Source organism: Tenrec ecaudatus, chromosome 1, assembly GCF_050624435.1.
Source record: "Tenrec ecaudatus isolate mTenEca1 chromosome 1, mTenEca1.hap1, whole genome shotgun sequence".
Lineage (NCBI taxonomy): Eukaryota > Metazoa > Chordata > Mammalia > Afrosoricida > Tenrecidae > Tenrec > Tenrec ecaudatus.
Genome location: NC_134530.1, coordinates 16,498,169 through 16,518,328, shown reverse-complemented (window position 1 = coordinate 16,518,328; position 20,160 = coordinate 16,498,169). Strand labels below are relative to the sequence as shown.

Genomic DNA, 20,160 nt, shown 5'->3' with positions numbered 1-20,160 from the left:
GTGGGGGCAGAGAGGGCCAGGCTCATGACAAAGCCCCCACTGGGTACAGACTCAGCCACCCTTGCCCCTACCCACCCCATGCACAGGGAAGGGAGCTGACCTGCCCAAGGTCATCCGCCTGTGGGCAGCCCAACTGGGACTGCAATCCCAATAGCTGCGTGTACCACTGCTCCAGAGAAGTGTACCACTGGGGTGGCCAGAACGCCTGCACCCATGGGGACCTGGGAGGTGAGGGTAGCCGAGAGCCCAGACAGAATCTGATTTTTAAGTCTAAAACATTTTTTACTTATCTATCATAGTTGTTTGGCATTAAGAATTGCGTCTTTTTTTTTTAACCACTTGCTATCCAAGTTATCTATGATTCCCCTTCACCCCCAAACCGTCTGACGAGGAGCTAATTCACACTCATGACATAGCGCAGCTCCATCACATCAAGCAGCGTTGGACAATCGCTACCACCATCAGTTCCAATCTGATTTTTTTTTAAACAATCGTTTTGGGCAAACAGAATATGCCCGCAGGCCAGCCCAGCTCCCCTCAAGCTGTGGCTGAAACCCTCCGGGCGTTGGCCACAGTGAGGTAGATACACAAGTTTGTGCTGTCCAGCTCGCAAGCCACTGGACGCACATGGCTTCTGACGCCTTCCTTACATGTGGCTGCTGAGACCGAGCAACGAAATTGTTCTTCATACTTATGGTAATGACTTTAAGTGGCCATAACTCCATGTGGCCAGGCGTGACCACATTGGAACCTGCAGATGGGGATAATCTGGGTGTGTGGTAGGGCTTGGGATGTGGCTGGCATTTATTGGGTGGGCAAGATGCTGAGTTGCCTGCCCCCAGCTGGACAATGAGCACAAAGGCCTCCCCACAGGGCCCTGGGGCACCTGCTGCAGAGCCCAGCCCAGCAATTGACTGAAGGCCATATGGGCTCCCAGGGGCCTGGCAGAGCTCAGGCCTCCTGCATCCTCTGGGTGAGCAGGGGAGGCTTGGTCAGCAGTCAGCTACTGGCTTCCGGTCCCAGGCAGGGGAAGTGGGGGCAAGGCTCAGGCCTGAGGGTTCTCCTGAACCTCTTTCCCAGGGGACAAGTCCGGCCTGATGGGGGTTCACTCTCCTCCTCTGTCCTTGGTAAAGCCAACCAAGACCCCGGGGGCTGGCCTCTTTGGAGTCCCAGGAGCTGCATGGTGGGGACCCAGCTGCCATTCCTCTGAGAGGGTGGGTGGGTCTCCTGGGAGGAGGGAGATGGCGTTCCCAGACTGGGATTAAGAACAAAGGGGGCTCCCTGACACCTCCCTGTGGACCCCAGGACCTGGGGATCTGCTGCCAAACCCGGAGGGTCTTTTTCTGCTCCTCCCCGCCCCCCAGCTTCCTGAGCCAGGTCCAAAACTGATTAAAACTAAGTAAAAAGCGCTGCCCAGGGAATGACAAAATTACTAAAATTCCCTTTTCTTCCCTCATTCTATTGTTCTCTCTCCATCTGGTGCTCCAGAGATCAGCTAAAGTCACTGGTTACTGTGGTAACCGCCCCCCCCATACCCCCACGCCTGAGCAGCCGCTGTGGGCCCCAGGTCTGAGGGCTCCTGGCCTGGCTTGTCCAGCTCCAGGCCCACCACATCCCCTGTGGACACACCTGCCTGTCCGCCCCCTGTCCCTGGGGCCCAAGCAGGAACGGGGTGGGGTAGAGGGTGCAGGGGGTAGAGAAAAACTGTTTCCCCAACTTGCCTCAAACTTTGACTTGGCTCCAACATCCCCAAGCAAAGTGAGCAAATGGAATGAAGATGGAAGAGCAAACGGAGGAGGAAAAGGAGGAGGAGGAGGAGGAAGAAGGGGAGAGCTGAGAGAACGGGGCGGTCCCAGGGCAGTGGTCCCAGTACAAACTCTCAGAGCTTCAGTTGGCTCAGGGCAACAGGAGGGAGGGAAAGAGAGGAAGGGGGGGTGTCTCGAAGGAGGGGGCCACTTCCCTTCAGTGCCAGCCCAGAGCCAGGGGAGTGGCCCGCCTGGTGCCCCTTCCTCTGGCACCTCCTCCCGCCCTCTGCCAGCAGGGCTCCCTCGGCTTCCCTGGCACAGAGTGGAGGGGGCTGGCTCTAGCCCCTGCGCGGAGCCATTGTTTTTCTTCTCAACACCCCCAAGTTCAAGTTCATCTGGGTGTTACATCATGTCTGGTTGCTCCTGGAAACCAGACGGGTCAGACGTGACTCTGGGGAAAGGGGGTGGGAAGCTGGAAAGGGGTGAAGCTCTCTTCCCTCCCCTCCTTGCCACTAGGGAGCTCTGAAGTTTGAAGTTTGACAAAGTTTTTTGGCCTTCCCATTTTCCCCCCCTCTTTGAGGGAGGGAAAGGAAAAAGCAAGGGGGGTGGGGGAAGAAATCCAGCAACCTCAAACCACACATATTAAAACTTCTATCCACCAACTTTCTCTGCCCCGGAGCAGCTGGGGTGGACACCCTGGGGCTCTGGCCTAGGTGGGCTTCCCCTTGCTCAGGAAGCTTAAGCCATGCTGCCGCTCCAGGGCCGGGGCTCACAAGGCTGTGCTTTTGTAGGATGCCCCCTTTTTTTCCCCAGAGTTGGGGAGGGGGACCTGCATTATCAACTCTTTTCCTCAAAACAGCCATAAGCCGCACTCACTGCCCTCAGTGACAGTTTGGACTCTGAGGGACCCGATGGGACACTAGAAATGGTCCTGGGAGTTTCTGAGACTGCGACTCTTTCCAACCCAAGTTCACTGCCATCCAGTGGATGTCACAGGAGTAGAAGGCCCAGTCTGTCTCCCGTGGAGCAGCCGGTGGTTTCGAACTGCCGACTTTTGGCAGGTTGGCCGCCCAACTCTTAACTGCTCCATGTAAACGACCAGGTTGTCTCAAGAGACACCCGCTCTGGTCCCCAACTGGTCCTCCCTGGCCTCCACAAGACTGTTCCCGTGGGGCCAGGCCGTGGGGCGCCCCTGCCTATTCGCACGTCCAGTTGGAAATCTGAGGCCACGGACTTCCAGCGGGAGGGCTGAGGGCTGACCTGTGGCCTTCTGTCCTCCCCTCCAGCCTGCCCAAAGCCAGGGCAGGGAGGGAGGGAGGGAGGGAGGATGACTGGGGCCAGAACTTCCCGCCGGAAGGGGTGGAAAGTGAAGAGGCAGGCTGTCTTCCTCCTGACGGCCTCAGGGCCCCCAGACTTCCATTTTCGCTTGCACCAGGCCTGACCCAGAGTGCCTCCAGCCCTGGGTCCTTGGCAGCCTTCCCCAGGGCTGGGCTGTCAGAGCTAATTATCCAATTAGCTGATTAGCCAGGGAGCTTGGGGGCTGCCTGGGGAGGCAGGCTCAGCTGGGCCCTGCCACCCCGCCTCAGCCCTTTCTCCCAGATTGGCTCCAAGGCCCCCAGCCTCGTCCCTACCAGGAAGTCCTGGCCCTGGCAGGGCAGGGCAGGACAGGCTGCCGGCTCACTTGCCGGGGGTCCCTGCCTTCTACTGTCCCGGCCTCCTACCTGAGACTGCTGCGGGATGTTCAGAAAGTTGCTGTCCCGGGGTCCGATGCTGACAAACCGGTTGGCAGAGGAGGTGCCTGCCGCTGCGAATGCTGTGGGGAGCAGGGGAGAGAGGGAGAGACCCATCAGGCCGTGGGGGCCCCTGGACACTGCCCTTCGGGGCTGCTAGGAGAGGGAGAGAGGGGGTTAGACCTCACTGGGAAGGACAGGGCCGGGAGGAGCCGCTGTGTTGGAGGACCTCCCAGCCGGCCCGCCTGCCCTGCGTAGCCAATCTTCCCCACAGGAGGGCCCCTGCAGCCCCCTCACCAGGCCCACAGGCTGCCCCTGCCACTGGCAGCCGCAGCCATTCCTCCTCCTGCATGGACCCAGGTGCAGGGAACGTCCTGGAGGCTGGAGCAGAGAGGTCCCTAGGGCCAGGGCTTTCCCTCTAGGGAGGCACCGGGCAGAGCTGGGGTCAACCCTTGTCAGGAAGCAGTCCTCAGTGGGGGAGAGAGCTGAGGGAGGGCGGGGGCTCTGGCTCCCAGGTCCCCACTGCCAGCTCTCCAAACCCAGAGGCCTGTCTCCTTGTTCGACCCAGGGTTGAGCAGATGTCTGCAGAACCCCGGAGAGGCCCAGACAAAGGCTGAGGCAGCAGGAAGGGGTCAGAGGGGGCTCTGAGCACGGGCTGCCTGGCATGGGCCCAGGGATGGCCGGCTCGGGGCACCAGGCCTTCTCCTCCGAGAAATAAGCCGGGTCAAATGGTTCTGGGATCCCCAGCTGAAGGCTGGTGGAGGTGGCCAGAGTCAGCTATCCTGGGCCCCACCCCTACCCCCCAGGAGGCAAAGGGACACACTCCTAAGCTCTTCCCAGGTTTCGTGTTGGAGCCCCCTCCCCACTTTCCAGGAAGGAAGAAAACCTTCCCCACAAGAAGTGGGTATGGGGTGACCCAGGATGCTTGGGGGCCCATCCCCACCCCAAGGACCATGTGCTGGACCCAGACCTGTTCATCTCTCTCCAGGAGCAGCCTCCCCACGCCCAGTCCACTGGTCCCCACCTGCCCCCTCTGAAGCCTGTGACCTTGTGTCTTAGGGTGGATGCGGGTGGGAAGATGGGATGAGCAGGTGGAAAAAGGGAAAGAACATAAACCAAGAGAGAGAGGAGGCGAGACAGAGAGGTGAGGAGAGCAGAGGTGACATGCCGCCCTCCTGTTGCGGCCCCTCCTAGCCACCCGCCCGCCCTGCCCTGCAGTCCGCACACTGCCTGCCCCGTCCACCTGCCCCCTCTCCCAGTCTTCTCACGTCGGGTCTACCTTTAGGCTCCACCAAGAGCTGTCTCTGCCCTTTGTCAAAATTGGTCAGTGGTTAAAAATATATATACAAGAGTGAAGTGAGGTACACAGAGGCCCCAGCCCTCCCTGGTCCTAGAAGCCTCTGGCCTAGGGGAAGGAGCTGTGGGAAGGGGATGGGGAGAGAGCCACCACAACAGACCCAACAGGAGCTGCCCGCTTCGCTTCACTTTGCAAGGCCCAAGTCCAAGGGAATGGAAGGTGGGGTGGGGCCGGGAGGAGGGGGAGGGAGGGCAAGGCAAGAGAGGATGGGTGAAGTCGCCTTGTGGTAACACTGAATCTTCTCAGTGCAGGGAAACAACGGAACGACAGAAAATAAAAACACAAAAAGACAGCAATCACGCATGGAGATGGTATGACCTCACCTCCCTGACCCCCTACCTCGCCAGCACCCTGTCGCCAGCGCCCCACTTTGTTCTCCCTCTGTGCCCCTGCTCCCCGGAGGGGTTTAGGCCTGGCCAACCCGCACCCCACTCTGCCGCTGGGAGCAGCGGGCCTGGGGGAGGGGAGACATTCTCTCTCTGTCTTGGGAGGGACCGGCTGGTGCAATGGAGGCCCAGTGGGGCCAGGGCTGGGGGTTCTGCTCCCGTCCAGGAAAGTTCAGTGGTGCTCTGGGGGTGGGGGCCAGGGCAGGGCTTGGCAGTGAGGGAGGGGCATTTCCTGGTGCAGTGGAGCCGGTGTGGCTGGGCCGGGGACGCTGGGCGTTGTGGTTGGTTTCATCGTCCACTTACAAGGTGACGGAGGAGTCAAGGCGGCGCCGTCTGGGGCAGTGCTGGTGGATTTGGAATCAGGCATAGGAAGGGGCACAGGTCTGGCCACTGGAGGCGGCGGTGGTAGCAAAAATGACCCCGGGACTTTGCCCTGGCCGCTACCGTTGGGCTGCGAACAACATAAATAGAGTGACGCATGAAGGCACAGCACACACAGACACACGCTCCCCTGCGGCCGGGCCGGCAGCAGCAGCGACCACGTTCCCTTGCTTGCCATGCCGGCCAGCTCCCGAGAGTGGGCGCCGCGCCCTGTGGAAGGCGTAGAGTCTGGCTCCTCTCATCCGGGGCACGGGATGGGTGAGGGCTTAAGGCCTCTCTCAGATGTCTCGGTGTTTTGTTTTATTTTCTCACTCTCTCTCCTCTCTCTCTCTCTCTTTTAAATCTTTGGATCCTCTTTTGAAGTTGTGGGAGGGAAGACAGGGGGGTATCCGGCGGGTGGCTTATTATTTCTTAGGGCAACTCTTTTAGGTACACAAAAAGGTACCGCCCTGCAATACGCGGAGCTGCTGTAGTCCTCGAAGACCTTCTCCTGTGATGGGAGGGGTCAGCCAAGAAGCCCCCAGGCCCCCGCCCCAAAAACACACAGTGAGCCTCCTGTGGGCCCTTGGGCTGGGGCCAGCTGATCCCCACAAGGCCCAGGCTTCCCAGGCCAACGTGGGGTGGGGGTGGGGGGTGCCAGGCATTTGGGGAGAGCTCAGCGCTCAGCCCTGTCCTCACTGCCCACAGAGAGTGCTGGTCTCCCCTATTTATTAAGAGTCCTGCAGGGGAAGAGTGTCCATCCTTGTAGCTCCGCTTGCCTGCAACTCTTCCGGTGGGTCCTCCCCCTGGACCACACCCTTGGAAACCGGATGCTGCTTTTCGGTGTCCACTCTTTGTCCTTGGGATCCTTGGGGGGCCTCCCTCCAGGGCTTTCCCCTCCTGTCCTGCAGTCTTCCGGGAGGAATAGCGGCTTCCTTTGGCCGCTCCGTACTGGAAGTCGCTTTGGCAAGCTGTTGCTCCGGCCGGTGTCCTGGCCGGCATCGTCATGCTTCGCCTTCAGTTCCAGCCTGGCTCTTCTACAGAGTCACTCTCGGCCCTCCCTGCTTGGGTGCCGCCAGAGGGGTTCCTTGGCTAGTCCTTTGTGGGTGGGGGCCCCCAGGGCACATCTCCTGGGGGTCTCCCAGCTAGCTGTCTTTCCGCTCTCACTCATCTCACCTGGACTAGGACAGGGCAACTTCCAGCAGCAGGTACCCGGCGCACTTCACTTACATCCTGACTACCAATCTGTCATCCAAGGAGCTCTGGTACCACCGTGGGCTGCTCCCTACAAGGTTAGTGGTTTAAACCTACCAGCCACTCCACAGGAGAAAGATGCGCCTAGAAAGATTTAAACCCCAGAAAACCCAAAGATGCCGGTTCCACCCTCACCTGTAGGGTCGCTAAGAGTCGGAATTGACTCCATGGCAGTGTGTCATTTCCCCTGCTACCTGATAAAGCACTGGTTTTCAACTAGGGCTGATCCTGCCCCTGGGGCATATTGGCAACGTCTGGGCCACAGAGGATGAACTAGTCCACCTGCTCACTGGGGTGAGGCTGAGAAAGCCCGCTGTGTGGAAACTCTGCTCCCCTCGCTACACACACACACCCCTCCAATTATACCCCCCAACACACACACACACACACACACACACACACACACACACACGAGACCCGGTGCTGTCAGCGAGTGCATGTCCTCATCTCCAAAAAACCAAACCAAAGACTTGCTGTCAGCAAGTCCATCCGATTCATAACTTACAGCCTCAGCTTTCCGCTGTGGTGCGGCTGCTGGGCTTGAACCACCAGCCTTGTGGGGAGTTAGCAGCCCAATGTGTTGTCAGGCCTCCCTGGCTCCAGAGCTCCCCTGCCTCCTCTCTGGAGGGGTGCAGACTTCTTTCCAAAAGGCAAGTTAGCTTTGTTCCTCCTCTGAAACTCCCCACAGCTCTGACTACACGCAACATAAAATCCAAGCTCCGCCATCAGGCGATACAAGGCCCCACTGTGGGGCCTGAGCGGGACTCGTCTCCAGGTGCTTCCCACCCCAAGCCAGCTGGTGTGGCGCCCAGGGCACAGTCTGCCTTGTCTGGGCGCCATCACGCTTTTGCTCACTACAAAACCCTCTGCCTGTACCCCCTTTCTCACACCCTTCAAGGGCTGCTCAGGAAAAGACCATCCAAACTCTCTGACTCGGCGCCCTCACAAGACAGGAGGACGTCCCCTTTGGGGGTGGGGGGCATTCTTCCGTGACGGCAGTGGGCAGGGACGTGACTTGGATCAATTCTCCTCGTGGAAATCCAAGGACGCTGCGGCTGACCTAATCCGGCTGTCTGGCTTTCTGGGGGAGCCCTGGGCCCCACGCCCCTTCATGCCCAGCACCTAGGTCAGACACACTGTCCCTCAAAAGGGCTCCAGTTCCCTCAAGACAACAAGTCTAAGAGGTCTCTGAGAAAAGCAATCCGAGACTACCGGTTCACATCCCGCCTGAGCCAGACTCCTGGTGGCTCCGGTCGGTCAGCCTTCGTGGAGGAAAGGGGTGTTCAGCTCTGCAGGCGGAAAGGACCAGCGGCCACGCCGCCACATTCCCACAGCCTGGCTTGTTCCGATCGTGTTTGTCCACTGGGGCAGGAGCTTGGACAGTGACACACCACAGCCTCGTCGCTCTCGTCTCTGGGCTCTCCTGAGCAAACTTCCACAGGGGCTGGAGCCACGGCGGGGTGGCAGGTTGAGATGGCTAATCCCTCCATGACACTAACCTGGTGCCTGAGACAGCTGGGCAGTGGAGCCCACTGGCCAACAGGCTGCAGTTCTCAGAGTCACAGTCACGTGCCACCAGCCCCCCTGTAGGAAGGACCTTCTTGGCTCTGGCTGGGAGGCAAGTCAAAATATAAGACTCTCAGCTTTGTGTTTCCGCGGTGCCTTAAGCTTTGTTGGGTGCGATCCATCTGCTCCTGAGGATGCCGGGCATGGGGAGTTGGGGGGCGGGGTTCAGAGCTGGGCGTGAGTGCTGGCTCTCCTGTCAGGCCCTGCAGCGTCTCCTCTTGCTGGCTGAAATACAGCTAAGCAGGCATTCCCATTCTGCCCTCCACGCAGCGTTTCCATCCGGCTTCGCCCTTGGCTGGCCCGATTCTTCTAAATCCCAGGACCAAGGGGGGTCACCTGGGTGCGTGAGAGGCCTCCGGTCTAACCCTGCTGTGGGTTGGTGTCTCCCTGGAAAGGTAGTGAGTGGCGCCCGCTTCTCAAGGAGGCGAAAGGGTCCTCTTCCAGTGCTTCTCAAAATTGGGAACCCCCAACCAGCACTGCCTGGAGATGCGTGAGCAAGCCAGAGTCTCTGTCCCAGCCCAGACTGACTGAGTCAGAGCGCCGCCGTGGGGGAGGCCCAGCCCCCGCAGAGCCCCTCCACCAGGTCTGAGAACCATGGCTCTACAGGAGGCTGGGGAGCAAGCCCAGGCTGGCACACGCCCTCCCGGTGGTGGGCCACCCTAAGGGAGTCCTAAGCTTCTGGCCCATTCTGTGAGCACTGGGCTAGCCTCTCTCAGCGGCTCTGTTGGGGGGGGACTCCCACTGAGCAGACTCCCCTCCAATCACTCTCTTTGCCCCTTCAGCACAACCCACATGAGGAACAAGGCTCCCCTCCACGGGGCGTGGGGTGGGACTCTCTGCTGCTTGACCCCGGGAGCTGTCTGCAGCCCCTCGGGCTGCATTTTGTCCAGGCTGTACTCAGAACAAGAGCCTGCCTCAAGGGATGGAGCTTGTCAGCCTGAACAGACAAGGGTGAAGGCCAGGACCCAGCCTTTACTGTGGCCAGGAGGACCGACCGCCTGCCCCCCTTGTCCCTGGAGTGCTGTGGGTCAGGCCTGACTCCTTGGGTTCCGGTGGCCCTGAAGTCAGCCTCACTTGAACTCCGAACCTCAGGTGCCTCTGCAGGGCAAGGAGGCTGAAAGGCAAGGTCCCAGGCCTCTCTGGTCCTGGGATGCCAAACTCCATGGCCCGCACGCCTGGGTGGGGTGGGGGTGGGGTGCCTGCCCGGAGCTAGGCGGGTGGCACCCTTCTCCCTCCATACCCCTCAAACTGGACAGAGCACGTGCAGAGAGATGGGAGAGGCTCCGTGTGCACTAAGAAGCTGCAGAGTCAGCGAGAGGGTCCCTTGAGGGCGGAGGGGACAGGAGACGAGGAAAGCTGAAGGAGAAAGTGCAGAGGGCAGGACAGGTGGAGGTTCCGTTCTGAGCGACCAGATTGGGGGGGCGTGTATGGAGTGCTGGGGAGGGGGGCAGACAGGGCCTGGGAGTGGCAGGGATACGTTCCCCCTCCCAGGCCCCACTCCGAATCAACCAGCATTCAACAAATGCCCACTCAGGCAGGATGGGCCCTGGGCCAGTGCGGGGGCCACAGCCCTCTGTAGGACCAAAGGGGGGCTTCCAGGCATCTTTCCCCACCTGGGCCCACTGTGCATCCCCCTCCCCGCCAGCCTCTGACAAGGCTCTTCAGTGGGAATGGCTGGACCTAAGAAGAGACGGGATTTCTCACAAGTCAGCCTGCTGCTGGGGACACCGAGCCTTCCCAGGGGTCTAGAGGCCACTGGGCTCCCGCTGGAACCACCCCAGAAGACTGCATGCTGACCACTGTCCCGGCTCTGGCCCACTCGCTTCTGGGATGGGTCCTTTGGCTCGAGCGGCCCCGAGTTGACACTGGTGACCAGGGCTTGGGACCTCCTGGTGAGCTTGGTCCCTCTCCTGGGAGAAGAGTGTTAAAGGCCCCAGAACCCAGCTTGGTGACACCTGCAAAGGGTCAGGCCACTGGGAACCTCTGTAATGACCCCTTTGGATTGGGGTCTTCCTTCTAGCAAGTGCAGATCCCCTGTGGGGGGCATGCGGCATCTGGGGGGAAGGTGGGCCAGGGCCAGGGTGCTGCTGACCATCCTAAAAATTACCAGGCAGCCCTTCCAGCGCAGAGACCCAGCAGGCCCCAAGCGTCCACAGTGCCGACACTGGAAGGGAAACCCTGGCCTAGGCCCTAGTGAAACTTTGGCTCTCTGAGGCTCTGCTGGGAGGTGAGCAGGTCGGAGTCCAGCGCCGGGCTGGACAGATCTGAGTCAAGAGACCGCGAGAGGACAAGGGACCCCGGTAAGTTGGGCCCAGACACTTGCCTTGCCTCTCTGGACCATGGCAGCCAGCCTTGATCAACAGGTGCCCCGCCCACCTCCACCCCAAACCCAGATCCTGAGAATGGAGTATTCCGCACTGCTACCGGCTCCCTGCTGCTCCAGCCCCAGGGGCCTCCCAGCTCTCTGGTCCTCTCCCGGTGAGTCCCAAGACAGACAGACAGACACAGAGATGAGACGGCAGCGGGGCTCCGGGGGTGGGGCGCCCCGGACTCACCTGTCCGGTGGCCTGGCCCGAGCCATCGGAGCACACGAACTGCACAAACTCCTTCAGCGAGTCCTGTCCGTGGTGGTGGTGGTAGCGGATGGTCGGGTGGGTGAAGTAGGGGCTCGACTGCTGGATGATGGACGTCGAGGGGAAGTGCAGCGCGGACGCTGTGGCCCGGGGGCTCCCTGCAGCACAGGGGGACATGAGGGTGTCAGGAGGGCAGCAGTAGGGGCCAGACCCCCGGGGGTGGGGGGGTGGGCGGCCGCGACCCACGGCGCTTCTCGGAGGAACAGGGAGAAGCCGGAGGAGAAGAAAGTGAGGGAGTGAGAGCAGGCCTGCGACCGGCCTGAGACACAGGCTGACGGTGGCACCCATGCAAACACCTCGCTGTGGAGATCAAAGAAGGTGCCGCGTAATACTGGGGGCCCAAAAGAAAATCTGCCCACTATGGCTAGGGGCTGTTTGTGGCAGGACGTCTGCTTGAAGTTAGGGACAGCATCAGGGCTAAGCAGACCAGGCAGGGCCCTGCAGGTGCAGGCTTTGGCGTCTGTCTTGGCGGGGGCAGGCGGGGAAAGCTTGCTATTTATTTGTCTGTCGTGGTCTGTGTTGTCTGAGAGCATTTTGGTTTCTGAAAAACGCTGCACTAATACCATCGTTCTCCTGGTGATGGGGTTTGGGGCCCCTGGGGAGGCCCAGGCCCTGGGTGGAAGCCCTAGGGAAGGGCGGAGAGGAGGCAGAAGCTCTGGGTGACTTGGACAAAGCCTGGGGCAGGGCCCCCTCGTTTCCACACACAGAGGGCAGCCACGCTGGCATGCCGGGGGCCGAGCTGGCTGTCTCATTCACTAGTGCCCTGGTGCCCACCCCTGCGCAGGCCCCAGCTCCTCCTTCCCATCAGCCGCTGCCGCCAGCCCCTCGCCCCTTCCCCCCTGCACCCCCCCCCACCCCCGGTCTGTTTCCAATCAGCTCGCTCTTGCTCTCAGTTTCACTGGGGCCCGAAGAAACTTGGCTGCTCTCTGGAGTTCATAAAAGCTGAGCAGACCAGAGCTGCCTGGGCCCTCCACTCCCGCCCCCGCTGCCGGCGGCCACGCCCTGCCCAGTGCCGTTAGCCGTTAGCTGCTGGGCTCCGGGCCAGGAGGCCTGGAGGAGGAAGCTGGGGAACCGAACCTGCCCTTCCCAGTGTCCCACAGAGGGGCCCAGGGGTCCAGGGGCCAACACGTGCAGTGTATGTGCCCAAGACGGAGTCGGAGCCGCTTCAGCCCCTTAGTGGCGGATGGGGTGCAGAGGGGAGTGAGGGCGTGATGGGGGTCAGGGATCAGCAATCCCAACCTTCTGCCTGAATTCCTCGCCCCCTGCTTCACTACCCTGGTGGTGGCACGGTGGTTGTAGGCTGGGCTGCGGCCCTCAAGGCCAGCAGTTCGAAACCAGGTCAGCTAGGAGTCCCTTGCTGAGAAGGCTCTAAATCAGAGGCAGGGGAGCCCCCCCTGTTTCTTAATCCTGAGAAGCCAGCCCCCTGACTCCTCCCTGCAGTTAGCACCCACACGTCCACCTGGGTGAATGCCAGGGCAACAGCCCCTGGGGCAGCAGAGGTGAGGACAAGGGCCGCCTAAGCCTCTGTGGTGACAGAGCAGACTGCAGCGACCACACACTGGGCAGGTTAGGCAGGCAGGTGAGAGGGAGCAACCCCCAGACAGAGGGCCAGGTGGGGAGACCTAGGGCAGCCTGGTTGCTGGCTGGCCTGGGAGGGAGAGTCTCTCGCCCTGGGCCCACCCACTGTCCCTGCTGCCTGGTCCGCTCTGAAAGCCTGGGGCCACTCCTCGCGTTTGGCCGCCTCCCCGCAGCACCCACCCGCACCCCGTGGATGGCGCCCCCGCATGTCTCACCTGGTCTGACTCCAGCAAGCACAGGCAGTGGGTGGTGGGTGAAAGCCATGCGTGGGGAGCCGCCCTGCGAGGAGAGGGCACTGCAGAATTCCAGCTTTCCTGACTTCTTTAGAGAAGCCGGGCCTGGGGGGGAGGAACCAGCAACACGGGCAGGTTTAGCGGGGCGTGGGAGCATGGGAGGGCGGAAGCCAGCGGGTCCCCCTCCCCACTTCGTTCTTTTCACGGTGGTGGAGGCTGCTCTGGGGTCGCAGGGTGACTGGCGTGGTGAGGAGTGGGGAGCGGCGTGCGCTAGGCAGGGGCTGAGCAAGGGGGCCATGCCAGCCCTTGAGCAAGGGGGCCATGCCAGCCCCTGACAAGCAGGTGCCGAGCTCAGCAGGGCGTGCAAGGCAAACGGGCCGGCCGAGGGCAGCCTAGGAGGGCCTCCCCCAGATGCAAAGCTACACCCCGAGGACTTTCTGTGCCCAGGGGCTCAGGGTTACAGGTTACTAAAGATCATTTCTTTCTCTCTCTTTTTTGTGACATATTAAGATCATTTCTTTTTCTTCTTAAAATCCTTTCATTGGGGGCTCGTACAGCTCTTCTCACAGTCCATCCATCCATCCACTGTGTCAAGCACATTTGTTCATTTGTTGCCACCATCGTTCTCAAAACATTTCTTTATATTTGAGCCCTTGGTATCCCTCCCTGCCCTTCCCCCCATGAACCCTTGATAATTTATAAATTCTTATTATTTTTTCATGTCTTACCCTGTCCGACATCTGCCTTCACCCACTTTTCTGTTCTCTGTCCCCCAGGGCGGGGGTGCTATGTAGATCCTTTCTTCCCCACCTCCCCCTTCCCCTCCTGGTACCACTACTTTCATGATTGGTTCTGAGGGTTGTTTTTGTTTTTTTTTTAATCATTTTACTGGAGGCTCGTACAACTCATCACAATTCCTACATCCGCCCATTGTGTCAAGCACATTTGTACATTTGTTGCCATCCTCATTCTCAAAACATTTGCTTTTTACTTGACCCCTTCGTGTCAGCTGCGGTCATAGCATTTGGGAGAAGATATCCGGGGACACTCTCCCACCCCACAAGCTCTGCCTCTAGGAGCCTGATGTCACCAGCCTAAGGCATCCCTGTGCCCAGCAACCATGGTGTCCAGAGGACGCCAGGACAAAGCCCCGTGGGTGACTTCTGGGCAGCAGCGCTCCCCTGGATGAGTGGCCGCTCGGGCTGCTGACCTGGGCTGTGCTTGGAGGTGCTGAGGCTGGAGGGGACTGGGGGTAGAGATAGATCAAGCTCCAGAGCTAGCACCTTTAAGAGGCACCCTGAATCTGCTGTGGTGGCAGTGGAAGTGGGGGGGAGGGGAATTTCCAGAACAGAGAAATAAGAGGAGGAGGGGGAGGGAGGACGCGCTGCCAGCAGAGGTGCTATCTGGCGGCAGCTGTGTGCCACCTGATAGCTGGCATGGTGGGGAGGGGGGGCTCCCCACCAGCTGTGCACAGCTGTCCCCACTGCCGTGTAGCACCTCCCCAGCTGTTGCCCATCCTGCAGCTGGGCTGCATAATTGGCGATTTGTCGGTAGCTGGGGGAAACAGCATGGGGGAGGGGAGGGGGTGTCGGAGGAAAATAGAGGGAAGTGTGGGAGCTGGGGTGTGGCAGGGGGACATGAGGGGACAGGACAGGATTGCTGGGAGGTGCAGAAGGGGCAGAGGGGTGAGCAGACAGTTGAGGGAGGAGCAAACACAGGCTGGGGAGAGAGGGATGCCCCTGGAGAAGTGGGTCTCTGGGGTGCCCCCCAGAGTTGGCTACGCACATAGCTCTGAGACCCTGCCTGGTGCAGTTCCTCCTGAAGGCATTGCTCTGGCCTCCAGTCTCCCCGAGGAAACCTCAGGACTGGACTGCTGGCCCAGGTTCTGGCCGGCAGAAAGGAGACCATAGGAGACCATAGGAAGGGGCGAATACCATTCTGCAGAGGGGCGCCTCCTTTGGTGGTGGTGGGGGGGGGGGCTTGGCTAGAGGACCTTCCCTCAGGGCCAGTCCTGCTTGACTCCTCTCAAGATCCCTGAGCCTGCATTCGGTGGGTGGGGGCCCCACTCTACTGCCTTGCTGCTCCTCCAGCCCAGGCCTGCTGTCCACTCACCCCCTTCCCACCTTTCCAGCAAAAGGCACATCTGGATGGCATCAGACAGAGGACCATCTGGTCGGACCTTCCTTCTCGGGGTCAGTGAACCGAGCCCCACACCAAGGGCCTCATCAGCCCCATCAGTGCAGGTACCCTTTGGGCTGTGCATCTGTAGGCTCTGGGGCTCCTCCAGGTCACTAAGTCACCTGCACCATGAGCACGCTTGTGCACACACACACACACACACACACACACACACACACACCTTTACCAGGGCTCTCCCAGTGGGCCCACCTGCTCAGTCAAAGGCTGCGAGTGGGGTGGGTTAGCTGGGCTGAAAGGGGTGATTCAAGTGGCCAGAGAAGGGCTGTGCTGGCTTTCTGATGGGTCTCCCCAAACGCCTTCCTCTTCTCCAGCTTCTCTGCGTGGCCGCAAGCATTCCTACCAGTGTCCCATTCTTGGGGAGCTGGGCTCTTCAGACAAGTACTGTCCACCGGGGACCAGTCTGCCCCTGGGGTGCAGTGCCTCAGGGGTGGGGGTGGGGGGACAGTCGGCAATGTCGGAGAACATTTTTGGTGGCCATACCAGGGGCGGGGGTGCGGCTGGCATCTAGTGTCTGTCAGGACCCGGAGACCCTGGCGATACTCTGCCCTGCCACACTTAAGGCACACTTAACTGCCCTAAGCAAGGAGAGTCCCATTCCCTCAGGCCACCACGGCAGCAGCAGGCTCAGGGACTGCCTAGAACAGTGAAGACAGGCAGGTGGGCGCCTGGGCGCGGGGAGGGCACCTCTCCAGGTAAGTGTGCAGAGAAGGAGCAAGTTGGAGCGGGGAGGTCGTGACCTCCTGCTGCAGGCCCACAGAGCTTCCAGTCACACCCCCTGACGGGGGCGGGGGCCGCCGTGGGAAGAGGAGGCCTCATCGGGTCCATACCTGCGTCCACATCGTTGGGCCACCCGCTGGACTGGCTACTGCCAGCGGCCGGGGAGCGGCCTGTCCCGGGATAGAACACGTCGTCCACAGGGCTCTCCATCTCGCTGTCATCGAGGGACTTGGGGCGCTTGGTGGTGCTGGACCGGGGAGAAGAGAAGGGTCACAGGGGCCAAGGTTGGGACGTGCCCCTTGGCCTCCCAAACCAGCTGCCCCACCGTCTCCCTCCATCCCCGCCTGGGACCACTGCTCTGTGAGCTGCCAAGCCAGAGGACTTTGGTTAAACCCTGGCCTCTCTGCCTCCCTCACCCCTGCAGCAGGGCAGGGTCCAGGGGGACCACTGCACACAGCCATGCAGGACAATGACGCTTCAGCACAGCGCTCCCTCCGCGAGAGGTCACAACCAAGGTGGCGGCGACGAAGGATGAAAAGGTCCCACAGGGCCATGGGGCCATGGCAGAGTGGTTCCGCCTTGGGCTGCGACCCCCAAGGCTGGCAGTTCGAAGCCCACCAGATGCTCGTGAGTTCGGGAGAACAGACGGGGCTTTTGACTCCCAGTCTGGGGAAACTCAGGAGGGCACCCCTTCTCCCTTGTTGCCCTCGGCTCCGTTAGTTTGATTTATAAAGTTTCGTTGCTGCTGCTCTACGAGGATTCTGTGACCCTGCCCCCACACGATCTGGGCCGGCCGTCACCTCCTGAACACTCCTCCACTGCTTCTTCCTGTCAGGTGGCCTTCTAACTGGCCGCCAGCCCTGTCCACGCCCCCACTGCTGGGGGAACTTCCCGGAACTCCCAGCCCTGGCACCCTCTGCTTAGAACCCCTTTGGGTTACAACACCCAGGGGTCTCCTCTGCTCCTGGGCAAAGTTGAAACACCTCGGCCTGGCTTCCAAAGCCCTCTGAGGCCGCCCCAGAAGTAGTCATCCATCTCCGGAGTGCCAGCCCCGTCCCCACCACTTGCATGTCTTGGCTCACAGGGCAGAGCGCTGTCTTGCTGGACTTTTGGGTCCCAGTAACACTGGGTAGGAAGCTTAGCATGGGCGCTAAGGGGCCCTCGGAACCATGAGGGTGCAGGGTGACATTCAGGAGTCTGGAGGCGGCACCTGGGACAGCTGAGCCGGGGTGGAGGTGGGAGGGCGAGGGCCCCGGGCTCACCTGGTGGAAGGAGGGGAGGTGATGGAGCGCCGCCCCAGGGTCACCTGGTTGATGTTATAGTAACTCGGGCTCTCCAAGTCCGCCAGCGAGAAGTTGGGGCCAGAGGCCGTAGCAACAGGAGCTGAGGAAGAGCAGCAGGGGTGAGGCTGGAGGGGACCTTGGTAGGGGGCCAAAAGGGGGCTATTTCCTTGCCACAAACAGCTTCCCAGAAGCCTGGCTGATAGACCTGCTGCCCAGGCTGCGGAAGAAACTCCTCCTGACTGAGGTGGAGGGCGGGCCTTGGGGAAGAGTCCTTTGGTTGTCTCCCACACCCCTCACCCCCATCATCAAAGCGGTGGAGACTGGAGCCCCAGCACATCTGGCTGACACTGCTCCCCCGAGAGTGACAGGAGCAGAGGGTGTCTCAGGGAGCCCTGTCTGTCCCCCTCAGCCCCTAGGAGACACGGGGTCATCTGAGTCCTACATTGGCACCACCCCATCCTTGCTGAGCTGAGCATGGAGGGGGGGATGGGGGAGAGAGGGGGTGGGGGCTGCTCCTGGCCCAGAAGGAACAGAGTCACTTACTCTGTGATACTCTCACCAGCTCGGTCACATTCCAGACCCCGGAAGTCACAAAACAGTCCTGGAAACTTAAGTGCCCTGAAGAGGGGAAACGGGGAGTGAGCGGGTGCCAGGCAGGGCCAGGTGGGGGTGTGTGGGGTGAAGGGGGCTGCCTGTATGTTTTCCCCAAAGCTCTTCCTGCTCCCTCCTCCCCAAGCTCCGTTTCCCGTTTTCTACCCACGCTGAATCTTGCCCAACCTTCGAGGTGGGGCGGTCTACACTGTGTGTGTGAGGGGGCATTCCAGGTGAGTCCTTTTCCCTGGGGAAGGAGGGGACCATAGGAGACAGTGAAGGGTAGGGGAAGGATGGGAGACCGGGCTGGTAGAGGGGGTGGGGGTACTGACCATTGGGCAGTGGTTTGATGTCCGCATCTCCTTGCTGGTTGGAACTATCTGATTGTCCGGATTCTGCAGAAGACATAAAGGTGAGGACGGATCAAGACCCAATGTCTCACTAAAACCCAGCCAAGCCAGGGGCGCTGCCCACCTGGACTGGCCAACACCTCCACTCCACCCGCTCACCCTCCCCAGCCATTGATGCAGGGAGGCCAGAGGTGGGGGGAGAAAGGGCAGGCTCACACCCGGCACAGGGGCACCCTCTTTGCCCTGCTGACATTTGGGCAGGGTCACGCTCTGCTGCGGGGGCTGTTCTGTGCCCACAGGACCTGGAGAGGCGTCCCCCAGCCTCCACCCACGAGATGCCAGCACCACTCAACTGTGACAGCCACCCGTGTCTCCAGACACTGCCCACCTTGCCCTGGGGCCAAAGCCACTCTTGCTTGAGCAGCCTGGCCTAGGAATAGCAGAGGACACCCAGGGGAAGCCACCCTCTGGCCACAGTTGGGGTGGCCCCTGGGGTCCCCCAGCTTCTCCCACACTCTACCCTCCCTGAGGGGGTGGGGGTGGGCAGTCCCCTTCCAAGACTTAATTAACTCCATCCCTGTCGGCCCCACCCCACCCCCACTCCACCTCTGTACTTGCAAGGCAGCGCCTGGCAACCCAGAGGGGGAGGTCTGCCCTTGATGCCGCCACCCGTTCTGTGCCAGCCTGTCTGGACTGTCTCATGCCCCAGTGCCACAGCTGCTCGGAGGGAGCCCCGAGACAAGGGCCCATTGTGTGGTGGGAGCACACGGGGCTGGGGGCAGGGTAGAGTGTGCGTGTGAATATTTTGCTGAGCTTGGGAAAGCCCCCCGCCCCCACCCCCCATGCCCTCGAAGCTTTGTGTGCCAGGGGCACAACGGGGACCTCCCAAATGCCTGCCCAGGCACGACAGCTGGCGGGAGGTTGGCGAAGAGGGGGGCCGGGGCCGGTGGTGGGCAGGCATTTGTTGAAGAATCAGCTGCTCGTGAGGGGACAACACGGGGGTGCCATCTGAACAGGGGTGCCCTGGCATGGGCAGGGGCTTCTCTTGGTCTCATCTCCAACCCGCCTGCTGGCCCAAGAGTATCCACCACACAGGCCTGCCAGTCGGGCCACTGGAGAGGGACCAGCAGGAACAAGGCCAGCCCAGGAGATGGAGGCAGGGGGGTCTCACTGGCCCTCCGGGAGATCGGGAAGGAGGTGGGCAGGCAGAATGTTCCCCTCCCATCCCCCCACCCCTGGCCCAGTTCTCACAGCAAACGCCCTGCCTGGCTCAGGCTGGGGGTGTCAGCCACGCTCCTGGTGGCCTACCTGTCTCTGTGTGGCCAGTGGGCAAGGGCAGGCCTCCCATCCCCCGCATTCTTAACCTGGTTTGATGGTTGTTTAATCGGGAAAGCAGTCAGTCTCATCCTAGAGCCTCAACAATGACAAAGCTCCCTCGGCCCCTGCAGACTGAGCTGAGCCCTCCCACCTCTGCCTGGTCCTCAGCCCAGGGGTGGTTTCAAGGGTGGGGACAGAGGATTCCACCTGGGGCCATCTCTGCTAGTGGCCCTCTCAGGGCAGAGCCTGCACAAGTTTCCGCAGAGCAAGTTCTTTGCCCCACAAGCGGCCGAGTGTTCCCGTCACCTGAGCCCACTCCTGCGTCCCGGAGTCCAAGAGGGTCAAAGGCCTGGGAGGGAGAGGCCAAGGCCACAGGCTTCCACGCTTGGGCCTCTTGGAGCCCAGCTCTCCCCCTCCCCCCCAGGCTGCTGCTCCCGCAGGCATGGATTTAAGAGTGGGTGTGCAGGCTCGGGGTCCCCGTGAACCGACACCCCTCAGCCCCAGGCCCAGCACGTGTGTGCCCACTGAGTCCTCCAGGCCAGGGTTCAAGGCTGGAGGAAGTGGAAGACCTGGTGTCCACGCCGGGGCATGGCCGGCCACCGCCCGGGTGGGGGTGAGCCAGAGCCAGCGCCCCCGTGCTGCACTGGTGCACACTGAGTCCAGGGCCCGAGAGGAGAGAAAGTGACAAGGAGATGGAGGTGGGCCAGCCACGAGGCGGGGACCGGGGGCTCTGGGAAAAAGTGCGGCCCGCAGCAAGTCTGTGTAAACCCAGAAATGGGACCCCCCAAAAAACACTGTCTCCCCCCCCATTGCTGCGGACGCAATAAAGTGGGAGAACAGGAGCCGGTTCCCCGGCACGGG

The 20,160-nt window shown here is 61.2% G+C and overlaps 1 protein-coding gene across 5 annotated transcripts in view; it reads right to left on the bottom strand.

Annotated features, from left to right (window-relative positions):
* The window catches only part of NFIX (nuclear factor I X), a 94,155-nt gene that overhangs the window by 4,555 nt on the left and 69,440 nt on the right, over positions 1 to 20,160 (bottom strand). For 2 of the 5 annotated variants that reach the window (XM_075547876.1, XM_075547879.1), the window contains exons 3-10: positions 17,965 to 18,027; positions 17,585 to 17,659; positions 17,021 to 17,141; positions 15,869 to 16,005; positions 12,825 to 12,947; positions 10,954 to 11,129; positions 5,522 to 5,669; positions 3,467 to 3,558 (exon numbers count right to left, since the gene is read on the bottom strand). In XM_075547876.1, coding sequence (XP_075403991.1) covers positions 3,467 to 3,558; positions 5,522 to 5,669; positions 10,954 to 11,129; positions 12,825 to 12,947; positions 15,869 to 16,005; positions 17,021 to 17,141; positions 17,585 to 17,659; positions 17,965 to 18,027 — 935 coding nt within the window. The remainder of the gene's footprint in view (positions 1 to 3,466; positions 3,559 to 5,521; positions 5,670 to 10,953; positions 11,130 to 12,824; positions 12,948 to 15,868; positions 16,006 to 17,020; positions 17,142 to 17,584; positions 17,660 to 17,964; positions 18,028 to 20,160) is intronic. The other 3 variants (XM_075547884.1, XM_075547887.1, XM_075547889.1) reach the window with 3 other exon arrangements.